Source organism: Suricata suricatta, chromosome 14 (genome assembly GCF_006229205.1).
Source record: "Suricata suricatta isolate VVHF042 chromosome 14, meerkat_22Aug2017_6uvM2_HiC, whole genome shotgun sequence".
NCBI classification, from domain to species: Eukaryota; Metazoa; Chordata; class Mammalia; order Carnivora; family Herpestidae; genus Suricata; species Suricata suricatta.
The window spans coordinates 20,900,140-20,913,068 of NC_043713.1; the positions used below are offsets into that span (position 1 = coordinate 20,900,140).

Here is a 12,929-nt window from a genome sequence, read left to right on the forward strand (position 1 = left end):
AAAATAATATTCAATTTTTATTATCCAACAGGTATCTTTTTCCATTGTGCATTATTCCACTTTATGTATTCCACTTTATGTATACACATTCATGATCTGTGGTTGGCAATACATTATCTACAGTTTAAGAGCTAGGAGTATAGTTTTCAGTTCAGGCAGAATTAGATTTGAAGTTTTACTTCACTGCTCCTTAGGTATGTGACCTTAAAAAACTTGCTTGTGCTCCCTCTTTGCCTAAGTTTTCTCATCAATAAAATGGAAATATATACATAAAGTTCTTACAAAGACTAAATTTGAAAAAATATATAAAAAGTGTTTTTATAGAGGTTTTTCAGCTTTATTGAGTATATACTTAATACACTAAAAAATTGGACATATTTAATGTATTCATTTTGATGAGCTTGGACAATTGCCTATATCCATGAGACCATCACCAGAATCAGGGTAATAAACATATCCACTACTTCCAAAAGATTTCTTGTGTTTTTTTTAATGTTAGAAACATTTAGCATGAGATCTACTTTCTTAAAAATTTTGAAGTGTACATACAATACTGTTAACTATAAGTGCTATGTTGTATAAAAGATCTCTAGAATTTATTACTGTTGTATAAGTATCACTTTATACCTACGGAAAAACTTCCCATTTCACCCATACCGTCTACCTTTGCAATTACCATTCTGTTCTCTTGTTCCTTGAGTTTGACTATTTTAGATATCTCATACAAAAGGAATCATGAAATATTTGTTTTTTGGTGACTGACTTATTTCACTTAGCGTAATATCTTCCAGGTCCATCTATGTTGGTGCAAAAGGCAGGACTGCCTTGTTTTTTTTTTTTTCAGGCCCTTTAATATTCTATGGTTTGTCAATATATACCACAGCTTAATTTATTTGTCTGTCAATGGAAATTTGAGGGGAATCTGGGTGGCACATTCAGTTAAGTATCTGACTTCAGATGATGTCATGATCTCATGGTTTGTGGGTTCAAGTCCTGCATTGGGCTGACAGCTCAGAGCCTGGAAACTGCTTCAGATTCTGTGTCTCCCTCTGTCTCTGCCCCTCCCCGGCTTACACACACACACACTCTCTCTCTCTCTCTCAAAAATAAACATTAAACATTTATTTTAAAAATGAACATTTGAACTGTTTGTCTATCTCAGCTCTTGTGAATAAAGCTACAGTGAACACGCGAGTGCTGGTGTCTCTACCAGATCCTGATTTTAATTCTTTTGGATACATTCCCAGGAGTGAGAGAGCTGGATCATGTGGTAGTTCTATTTCTAATACTTTGAAGAAACCCCATCCTGTTTTTAGTACAGTGGCTGTTGTCAAAGTTAGTGTTGGTGTTATTATTGTTATAAATGTTAAATTATTTTTAAGATTCATACGATAGCCAGAGTCATTTACAATACAGTGAGCTAAAGATGACAATATTGTGTAGTACACAGAGTACATAACTAGAAGTTGAAATGCCTATAATCAAGTTGGGATTACCTCCTTAACTAGTGGTAGATCTTAGCAATGTCACTCTTCAGATCTCAGTCACCTCTTCTGTGAAACAATGGTGTGACTTGTCAGGGACCTATAGTTCAATCTCAGTGTGTCTGTGGGGGTGGGCGTGTGTTTGTGTATGCTTGTGCCTGTGCGTGCACATGCTTGTTCATGTGTATTTCCTACCTGCTTCTAAGCATAATTCTAGTCTACAAAAGGCATGGTGTAAGTAGCAATGCTTTCCTTATCTGTAAGAAAAATACATTGTTGAAAGACAATTGTCTTCTGCCTGTTTCTATCCCCAATACTAAGTGCCTTCAAGCTCTGTAATTCTGTTGTATTTCTAATTTCATAAGACTTATGTGAAGAGGAGGTGCAGTATTCAAACAATATAATTTTCCTTTATTCCCCTAATGTTAACCTTGTTATAAAATTCTATCTATTGTTTCATTTTTCAGTCCATAAAGTACCAATGCATGTTTATCATTATGCTTATTCTATATTGGCCATGAAACACAAGAAAACTCTTTAATTCAATTCAAAACAACTTTCTCTGAAGAGCACTCAAAAATTAAAAACAACACTTTAAAATTTAGTTGACAGGGGATCTCACAATGAAACTGATAGCAATGATTTAAAATCCTTGTTATAACTCTGAATTACTTTGTTATTGCAGATGTCTCATTATCCTAGTAAAAACACACACACAACAAAAAACACCTGTCTAACAGAGGATTATAAAAAAATGTGTGAGTCTCCACACCTGAATATTTATATCATCCAAATGAAGCATTCTAGCATTTCCAAGTTTTTAACAGGCAAATCAATATAACCATGTACCATATAGAAACTGGAGACACGGGGTCAAATCCTGTACATTCTAAAGTACGACAGATTCATACAGAAAATCAATTACTTCTGTAAGCTAGAAATTGCATATATTACTAAATATATCCTGGGAACAAGTCAAAACCATAGCCTAACTACCAGAGTGAGGAACTTCTGGGCCCTGATGCTCTGTATCACGGAAGACACTTCCATAATATGTAGCAATGCAACAGCATTACTAAAGCTGGGTCACAGATCAGGGAATAGGAAGGCAGAGACTCTATTCCACTTGTTTTTAATGTTTGAAGTACATGGAGCTGTTCTTTGGCAGTTTTTATTTCTTCATTTCAATTTAAGAATGGAATCTGTGTGACTTTTGTTTTTACAATAAATATCAGGTACACTTACAAATATAACCGCCCAGATTGTTTGCCTTCCCAAACTCATCTTATAGTTTCTGAAATGAAGAAAGAACAGTATGAATGAGGAATTCAACTTTGGAGTCCAGGTTCCTACAAAATGATGGGAACGGGTATTTGTGAGCTGTTCCAAGAACAAGCTAATTAATTCATCCTATTTCTTTGCTTTTGGCCAGGACGGTATTAAATCAGAGTGGTAATGGGTTAGAACTCATCCTGATTAGAAGCTCTAATTGTCCCCTATATTTTAGATAAATAAAAATATAGGACTGGATTATTTATTTTTGAATAAAGCTTATTAGAGAATACAATTAAAAATTATTGTTCTTGAGAGGGAAAATAAAGGCATCTGTAAGCAAGTTGAATAGCATCTACCTCAAAACCACTGAATACCTGGAATGTCAGAATGTGACCTTAGTTGGGAATAGGATCTTTATGAATATGATCAGTTAAGGATCTTGGGATGAAACCATCCTGGATTCAGAGTGGGGTCTATACAATGACGGGAGTCCTTATAAGAGGAGAAAACACAGAAAGGCAACAGAGGAACGAGGTACAGGGATAGGAGGGGCATATTTACAAGCCAAGGAATGTCAAGGATTGCCAGCAAACACCAGAGGTTAGGAGAGAAACATGGATGAGTTTTTTTCTCTCAGAACCTCCACAAGGAACCAATGCTGCCAACACATTATTTCAGACTTCTGGCTTTTTTTTTCTTTTTTAATAATTTCACTTCTGTAGAGAGATAAATCCTAAAGTTTGTATATTTAGAAAGTCAGAATCTTGGTTTGATAATACTGAGCTGAATGTGTTAAATCCCCTTTGCCAAAAATACCATAAATGATAAACAATTAACAGCAGCAAGGTTTTTTCTTGGCCAGGTGGCTACTATTATCCATTTATTTTCTGAGCCACTTGCCTGTCAGCAGTTCAGTGGGCATAGTTAACTTTAGTGGCAAGAGTTTTCAATTTTGGTGACAAAAAGTCATAATGTGACATTAGAGTCTTGACTTTTAGTTTTTCATGTTACATATATAATTCTAAAATACATATTTTATTGTTACAAATGTAAATAACAATCACCATCAATATTTTGGGATATATATTACTCTAAATATTTTTCTACAAATTCATATTCTTTTATTTATAAACATAGACTCACATACTAGTATTGATTTAAAGTTATTTATTTAAAACATGTTTTAAATGTTTCCTATGTAATTTAGTATTCTTACATTATATCATTTTCAATAGATAAACAGTATTACTTGATATGATTTTGGCTAAATTTTCTATAGGATAACTGCCTATAGAATACTTGGTGTATTTTTTTCTTATAATTTGCTATTAAAGTAGCAGAATGAATATGTTTATAATGACTTTGCAGAAAATATGGCTGCAGAATTGGAATAAATTCCTAGTAGAAAATGTAGATCATATACCTATAAAGATCTTTCTCTCTCTGTCTCTGTCTCTCTGTCTCTCTCTCTCTCTCACACACACACATATATACACCTTTGTATAACACGTATCTACACATTGCTTTCCAGAGAAATTCTCGAATCCTCTGGCCCACAGCAGTATATAAGTATTCATTGTTTCTCCCATTTGCTTCCCAGAACAGGGCATCATCATTCATTTATATCTTTATTACTTTAATCCAAAAAAAAATGCTAACTCATTTTTGTTTTAATTTGCATTTCTCTACTAATGAGCTTGAACATTGTTTCATGCATCTTAGCTATTTATAGTTCCATAAATTGAATATCACATTTTCAGCTTTTCCATTGGAACACGCATCCTTTAACGAATTATTGCATAAAAAGTATTTTATATTTTTAATCGTTTTCATTTGAAAAGAAAAATAAATTTAAAAAAGATGCTTCAGGGCTTCAAAACCCATCATCTGTTACAAATAATAAGGCTTGGTGTTTGCTCCCACAGCGTATGTACTAACATCGGAGTGATAAAGAGAAGATCGGCGTGATTCCTGAAGAAGGATGCCTGGCACATTCATGAAGCTTCTATATTTTGTATGATACAGATGAAAACTTTAAGAAAGTGGATCCTGAGTTCTCATCAAAAGGATATTTTTTAAAAAAATTGTATCCATATGAGATGATGGTTGCTAACTAAACTGTCAGTGGTATTCACTTCACAATGAATATAAGTGAAGCCATTAAGTTGTATACCTTAAACATACAGTCGTATGTGAGAATTAGACCTCAGTAATACCAGGGGGGAAACGTCTTGGATATAATTTTTCTTAGAGGTTCTTCATCTATTACATTTTAGGAATTATACTAAAATTTTTTCAGCAAGATTTTTTTTTCAATATTGATTTCTTTCAAAATAAAGTATATGTTACACCAACCATCAGACTGAGCACATATATGTCACCTCACCTTCATTTATTTTTACCTTCTTTCCATAATTTCATCAGGAAAAATACATAAGATCGTGGCTTTTCTTAAGCTCTGTAAATGATGTGGGAGAGTGCCATAACTTCCTCTTACAGGCAATAATACTTGCCTAAGAGAGTTTTGTCCAGACGTAAATCAAGCAATGTGATTTTTGACAACCTATCTTAGAAGCCTCTTTACCATTATGCTAAAATTTTATAGGCACAAAAGACCAGAAAAACACATGAAAAAACCAAAAACCAAAGACAAACAACAGCAGCAACGACAACGACAACAACGACAAACCTGAGGGGAAACAGGGTTTGATCAAGTCTCAGAGTGCGGACTGAACGAGGAGCTTAAAGTGTGTGTGTGTGTGTGTGTGTGTGTGTGTGTGTGTGTGTCTTAAACGATGATTTCAAATGGAAATTCACTGAGTACATGGCATAGAGAAAGAAAGAAATAAGAGGTTACTTTCTTCTTTCCTCATTTGCGGTGATAGTTTATGTTATCCATCTGCTGTAAGTTATGCCCTTCAGTTTGTGTATTTTCCTGGACCCTTTTTACGGGCCACTCCCGATTTGCTCAACTTTGCCTCCCAATTCTTATGAAGAGCTTCGGCTCTATGCTTCGTGTCCCAAGCCCCAGGCAGTATTTCATACTCTCCTCAGAGCTATAAAGCCTTCCTAAGTACTGTTGCTACCTTAGACCAACCACCACTTCGTAAAGACTTACGGACAGGAGAGAATTCCATGTTTGGAGGCTCTGGCTTCTCAGGTGCTGTCTGCAGTTATGGAATGCATAGTAGCCTATTGACCAATGATAGGCAAGAGAGGAACCGCTCACACACCCGATCCAGCCACTGACTATGATACACAGTACTTTGTGCGGCCTCTCAGGAGACAGCCTAGAAAGTTGAGCAAACTCTGCTTGCTTTAACCTTGTGGCCAGCTCAACGACAGGCCACTGTTATTAATTTCTCTTCTTCCCTGGTCACTTTCTTTGTTCCTTCCTGCGTGCTTTCCTGGGCTTGCACCCCTGAGAGCCATTACCTTGAAAGCATACCTCAGACTGTGTTCTAGGAACCTGGATGGACATAACTTAAGGATTTCCGTAGTTAAAAGAAATATATGATTATTCATTTTTTTAAAAATAAAACACATTTTCAAAATACTGCATGGAAAACTGCATGGAATACTCCAGTTTTCATAAAGAAGCTTGACCTACTATGAATTCTACCAATATTGCTAATAAAGTGAATTTGCTTTTATGTTTATGGAAAGTAGAGTAATCTTTTTATTTCTTAAACTACCCTCTCCACATCTTCCAACCCGATCATCACCACTGGAGATGGTGACTTTAACCTGGAACCATTAGATGGCTTTTTAAAAATATTTATTTTTGAGAGAGAGAGAGAGAGAGAGAGAGAGAGTAGGGAGGGACAGAGAGACAGGGAGACAGAGGATCCAAAGTGGGCTTCACGCAGATAGCAGAGAGCCTATTGCAGGACTCAAACTCATGAACCAAGAGATCATGACCTAAACTGAAGTAGGATGCTTAACCAACTGACCACCCAGGCACCAACTAGATAGCTTTTAAAAGTTACTAGTTAAAAAGTTAAAAGTCATTTGACAAGACGAGTTTGTTGAATAAGCAATGCTGAAGAACTAATATGGATTAAAAAATCTATGATACATTTATGAAGAGGATGATCCAACCGTAATATGTACTGAAGGCATCAGAAAAAACATCAAGTTAAAATTACAAAGGTTATTCTTGTTCAGACCCATAAATGTCACCTGTCAGGAAACAAAACAAAACAAAAAAGAATGTTTCCTTGAAGTGAGGGCATATTTTATTCCTAAAGCATTTAATCCATCAAAGCCTTGCAAGTCTACGCCATGTGAACACTGACCTGTGAACAGGTACCAGAGGTTGTTTGGCTCCAGTGTTTCCATCTCACCCCTGCGGGTTGTCTTTCTGTGTCGAATTTTATAGCCAGTAATAAATCCATTTTGTGTTCCTGATGGAGGAGGCAGCCAGCTTACTTTGATACTCTGCAAAATGACAGATGTAAATTAAAACATTGGAGAAAGTAAGGACAACAGGGCAGGGTCAAAGAGATGACCCAAACCTAAGTATGAATAAAACAGAGAAGCAAAAAGTGCTAGGGATTACCTCAGAGAACCAAATTAAATCCATTTTATAATGTAACAGTATCTCTCTTTGTATGATTTTGACAAAAAATATACAATTCATTAGATTGATTACATGCATTATCACCTCTCCTTTTAAATGACACTAAAGTGACAGTAAAATGTTCTAATGGGTATAAACCCATAAGGAAATAGAGAATAGGAGTCTAAAGAATGAGAGATGTTAACAAATGCTTAAGAGGTGCAAACCGAAGGGAGTATGGCGGCTGAGTCAAAGGAGAAAGATGAAACCTAAATGACTTCTTAAGAGATATTAGTGAATAACAAAAGGATTTCCATGACAAAATTCAGGGAGGGCTAGAAATTCCTGCTTCCTACATACCATGAAAGACAAGGCTAAAGCATGGTGCTGAAATAAGAGATGAATTGAAAGTCATACCCACATCCAGGAAAATCAATCTACTAACCCTCAGTGCCCTTGGAGTAGCTGGAAGTTTTACCCTCTAGGGATACTGAAACAGAATCCACAGATTCAGAGACCGCGGGCACAGAAGAGAGGACAGGTGAGGGCAAGGGTTATTAAGTCCAAGATAATCAAGCCTTCTTTCTTCTTCTGCATTCAGTGCAATGACAACCAGGTATATACTGCCCAGGCAGAATATCAAGTAATGATTCTCTAGAGAAAATTATAAGTTTGGCCCTAGACAAAACAGCAGCCAGGTTTCTGATTAATCTCCCCAATAATGAGGCTCCCACTTAATAGCCCCCTCTCATGCACTGGATTTTACACTTTGCAATCAGCTTTTTTAGTACATATTTCATTTTAATATCAACCAAAAATTTAAGAATACCAGACATTTTTTAAAAAGCTTTTAATATAAAAGAGGACAAAATACATAAGAACATAATGGCTCTAGGGCACCTGGCTGGCTCAGTTGGTTAAGCGTCCAACTCTTGTGTTTGGCTCGGGTAATGATCTCATGGTTTGTGGGATTAAGCTCTGGACCTGCTTGGGATTCTCTCTCTCCCTCTCTCTCTGTTCCTCCCTGCTTGTGCACTCTCTCTTTTTCTTTATGTCAAAATAAATAAATAAACTTTAAAAAAGCGTAATGGTCCTTGAAGAAAACAACATTAATGCTTACAGCAGAATAAGGATCCCGAAAACTGTCATTAATATCCAGATAATCTAAGAGAAGTTATTACATCTGTGAAAGGAATAAAAATATAGGAAAATAAAAGATTCTTTAAAAATATTATGACATTTATAATTTCATTGCACTAGTTAAATATTCAATAAATTATCTGGAAGATGAATTAAAAGAAATCTAAAATTCAGTGGGGGGAAAATGATGATCATTGAAATTTGGAGAGAAAAGATAAGAAATGAGAAGTTTGGTCTATAATTTCCAACATCCAACCAATAAGATGAAATAGTGAAAAAAAAATAGAAGGCAGAAAATTAGCAAAGAGAAAAACTAAAAATCAGAACCCTTTTTTGCAATAAAAACCTTATAGGACTGGAAGATTTGAGACTTTAGTCTGAAAGGGATTATGGAATGTCTGACATATACATGAATAAGAACTATATTAAGGCACATTACTGTAAAATACCAGAACCTCATGGGGGAGGGACACAAAAGCATCCCAAAATGGAGGAAAGAAAGCAGGTCACCTAAAAAGTAAAAATAGTGAGGAGAAAGATTTCTCAACAATATTTAAAGTTAGGAAACATTAGAAGAGTAGTTATCAAATTCTAATCCTAAAGGATTTTAAACCTAGAATTCCAAGGCTATACAAATAAGTTATCAAGCATAAGGAAAAATAACACATACTTATATATAAGTATAGGGATATTTCAGAGATACATGGCTTCAAAGGTAGCTATCCATATTCCCTTTATCAGGAGCCTAGTGAGGGTATGATTCAGGAAAATGAGTGCAAACTGAGAGAAAAAGATTTGAAATCCAAGAAACAGAGATTCCAAAACAGAAAAACAAAATAAAATTCTCAGGAATCCTGTAAAGAAAATTTGAAAAATTTAAGGTTGGACATAATAAGACACAAATCCAAAAGAGCACATACTAAATAATTCCTTTTATATGAAGTCCAAGAATAGGCAAAATGAATTTATAGTGAAACAAAGCAGACGCAGATGCCTACTGCAGTTGTACTAGGGAATTGATTGGCTATGGAAAGAAGGAGACTTTTCTGTGTGATGGAAACATTCTGGATCTTTATTTCACATTTGTCACACGGGTAGATACAACGGTCAAAATGTATTGTTATGGGCTGAATCGTGCTCCTGCTCCAAATGCACAGGCTGAAATACTAATTGCCAGCACCTCAGAATATGAGTGGTTTTGGAGGTAGGGCATTTAAAGAAATCAAAAGGTTAAATGAGGTCATCAGTGTGGGACCGAATCCAATATGACTGTTGTCACTCTAAGAAAACGAGATACGGAGACATAGAAGAAGACCATGTGAAGACAGTGGAGGAAGGGAGCCATTTACAAATCAAGGAGAGAGGACTCAGGAGAAACAAGCGTGCTGCCCCTTGCTCTTGGACTCCCAGCCTCCAGAACTGTGAAAAAACACCTACTTGTGGTTCATTGAGGTTTCCTCCTCTGTGGTGTTGGCTATGGCACCCCTAGTGACGTAATGCAACCATAGAAGTAAACACTGAACATTTGTGCAACTCACGTGAATTAGTTACACCTCAGAGGAGAAGAGAGGAAGAAGGATCACAATGAAATTGAAGAGGAGGAGAAGGCAGAGTAGGAGGAGAAAAGAAGGAAGGTGATTGGGTGTGGGGATGTAGGTGCACAAGGGTGCTAACTCCTGACCTAGAGATAAATCAGTAGGTGAGAGCGAAAACTGGTGAATGAAAACTAAGGAAGTAAGGGACAGCTACCTAAGCACAATTAAGGAAAAACATGCAGGTAAATTCCAGAAAAGAAAGGACAGCAAAACGTGATGAACAGGGGAGTCTGGAGGGACTAGCAGCTCCCTCCAGTTTCTCCAGGTTGGGGAAGGAAGAGTCTATTGTTTTAGTCACAAACCTATTTGGAAAACGAATGTGCATATCATACTTTCATGAACATTTAAATTAATTAAGTTTTTTAATCTTTATTTTTGAGAGAGAGAGGTGAGAGAGAGAGAGAGAGAGAGAGAGAGAGAGCGAGCGTGAACAGGGGAGGGGCAGAGGGAGAGGCAGACAGAATCTGAAGCAGGCTCCAGGCTCTGAGCTGTCAGCACAGAGCCCGACATGGGGCTCAAACTCACGCACCACAAGATCACGACCTGAGCCAAAGTCAGACACTTAACTGACTGAGCCACCCAGGTGCCCTTTAAATTAATTTTTAAAAATAAACATATAAAACTGTTCTTTTGAGGTGTAGAAATAAATGACTGTCAGAAAGAGGCCAGGTACAAAGTCACAGAATGGATTTCTGACCCCTCCAACCCCCTAGGTCCCCAGGGCACTTTGATACAGTTTCAATCATGTGAAGTGTGGCAGAGGTGTGGCCTATATTCTTCAGGGAGACCACAGTCTGACCCTCTTCTTTCAGATCATTACAGATTAACGGTTGCTCTACAAATTACTAAGTGCCTTTGTAAAAGGATTTAAAAAAATCAGAGGAAGTCAGTTACTTGCTAAGCACTTCTAAAATGTCAGTGACATGCAAACCACAGTCAGTTCTCATCATTTGTGGCAGCAGACACCTTCTATAATGTTGCCACAAACACTGAATTTGTAAATACTGTAACACTGCTCCTAGGCAAAATACAGGTTCAGGTTCTTATGAGCCTTTTGTTACAACATTTTAATCAACTTGTCAATACATAATCTAGTTTATGTGTGTTTCTGTTTAAAGACATCCTATTTAATATTACTGTTGCTCCATTAACATTGAACTGATGGCCAATAGCACTGTAACACATGCCAGAATGAAGTTTATCTAACACAGGTTTTTTTTCTCCCTAAGGCACATCACAGTCTCTTCTCATAAGTGATACTAAACAGCACTTGAGCATTACACTTGGGGAACATTTCAAATACCAAGCCCACAGACAGAAAGCAAAAATAAATAAGTAAATGCTCCCCCAAAGTGGCACTCATCTGACCACAAGAAGAACACTCGGTTACAGTGTATGAGAACGGAAACAGGAAGACATAGTGTCTCCTTGTTCAACCTCGGCTAGGTTGTGCTTCGCCGTCAGCTGTTTCATGGTCCTGGGTGTGTCTATAAAGGTAACGTGGGTATTGATTTGGGGTTACAAATACCTATTAGCAGGTAGGTGAATCTGCGAATATAGCCTCTGAAAATAATAAAGATCCACTGTAATTAAATAATAAATACATTTAATAATTTTAGAGGAATTTAGCTAAATAGAATTAATCTAAGTATTTAAGTCAGAATATATCTGAGAGTATACAGCATTACTGAGATCATTTATTTCCCCCTTATTACCCTTTAAATGTGACAAACTAAATGCCACTCCTAAAAATATTTCGTAACACTGTTTTTTCCCTTACTATAGATGTGGCAACAGTCTAAGCACCTCTGAGTTGTTTTTATCCACACGATGACCCTATGAATTAAAGTCTCTTGTTACATTTTTTGTGCAATCATGTAAATTAGGACACAGATGGTTAAGTACCTTACACCTATGCAGCCATCAAGTGAGAGACAAGATTTGAACTGAGATTATATGACTTCGAAGTTGGCATGCTTTACTATTTAATACTGCCTCCCATGAGAGTTCAAAAGGCTGGGAGTAATTCGTTCAGTAATTATTCATTCAAAATAGATTAGCTGAATCTCTGCTGTGTAGAAAGCACTATCTTCAGGACTATGGAAATACCCAGATAAGTCATGGTATATCCATTTTGGCTGAGGAAATTAGACACATAAACTCATGATGAAAACAGACAGTGTTAAATGCTGAAACACATAATCCCTGAAAACCAAACAGAATATAATAGATGGAAAGATTAATTCTATTTTATGTAGTTAAGGAAGACTTCAAATATAAGTAGAACTTTATGTAGGGGATTGAATAGGTATTTAAACAAAGAGGATATCAAGAGCAAGTTCAATTTATCATGACAATGTAGAGCATCTTCACCTGGGACAAATAGGAGGAAATGGGACATTAGGACAATGTAATGGAAAGGTAGATTGGAAAAAACTTAAAAGTCTTTTGGGACATGCAAAGGAGACATGTTAGATCAATGTGCTCATTTAAGGCATTTGGCTAAACTCTTTGGGAGATAATCTAATGAGTAAAATAGTAATATAATATCCTTGGACCCCAAAGAATGCATAACCTTAAATACACCTACACTCACCTACCCTTTTCTCCACCTCATACACATACACGCACATACACACATTCAAGTATCTTAGAAACCAGTAAAGAAAACTAGAATTCATGAAAAATCATACCTTATATTTATATTCCACAATTATCTTACTTTTATTTTCCAATACTTCAAGATAGTTATGAAAGATATTATTACCATTTTATAACTTTACCAAAGAGGAAATTGAGGCATAGAGTTAAATGAATGGGCAGAAGTCATCTCATACTATCACAGGAAGATTATCTAATGTTTGAACCTAATAT

At 36.2% G+C, this 12,929-nt stretch overlaps 1 protein-coding gene across 1 annotated transcript in view; it reads right to left on the reverse strand.

The window, feature by feature from the left end:
* The window catches only part of DCC (DCC netrin 1 receptor), a 727,087-nt gene that overhangs the window by 187,357 nt on the left and 526,801 nt on the right, over positions 1-12,929 (reverse strand). The window contains exon 13 of the mRNA XM_029921550.1: positions 7,058-7,199. Coding sequence (XP_029777410.1) covers positions 7,058-7,199 — 142 coding nt within the window. The remainder of the gene's footprint in view (positions 1-7,057; positions 7,200-12,929) is intronic.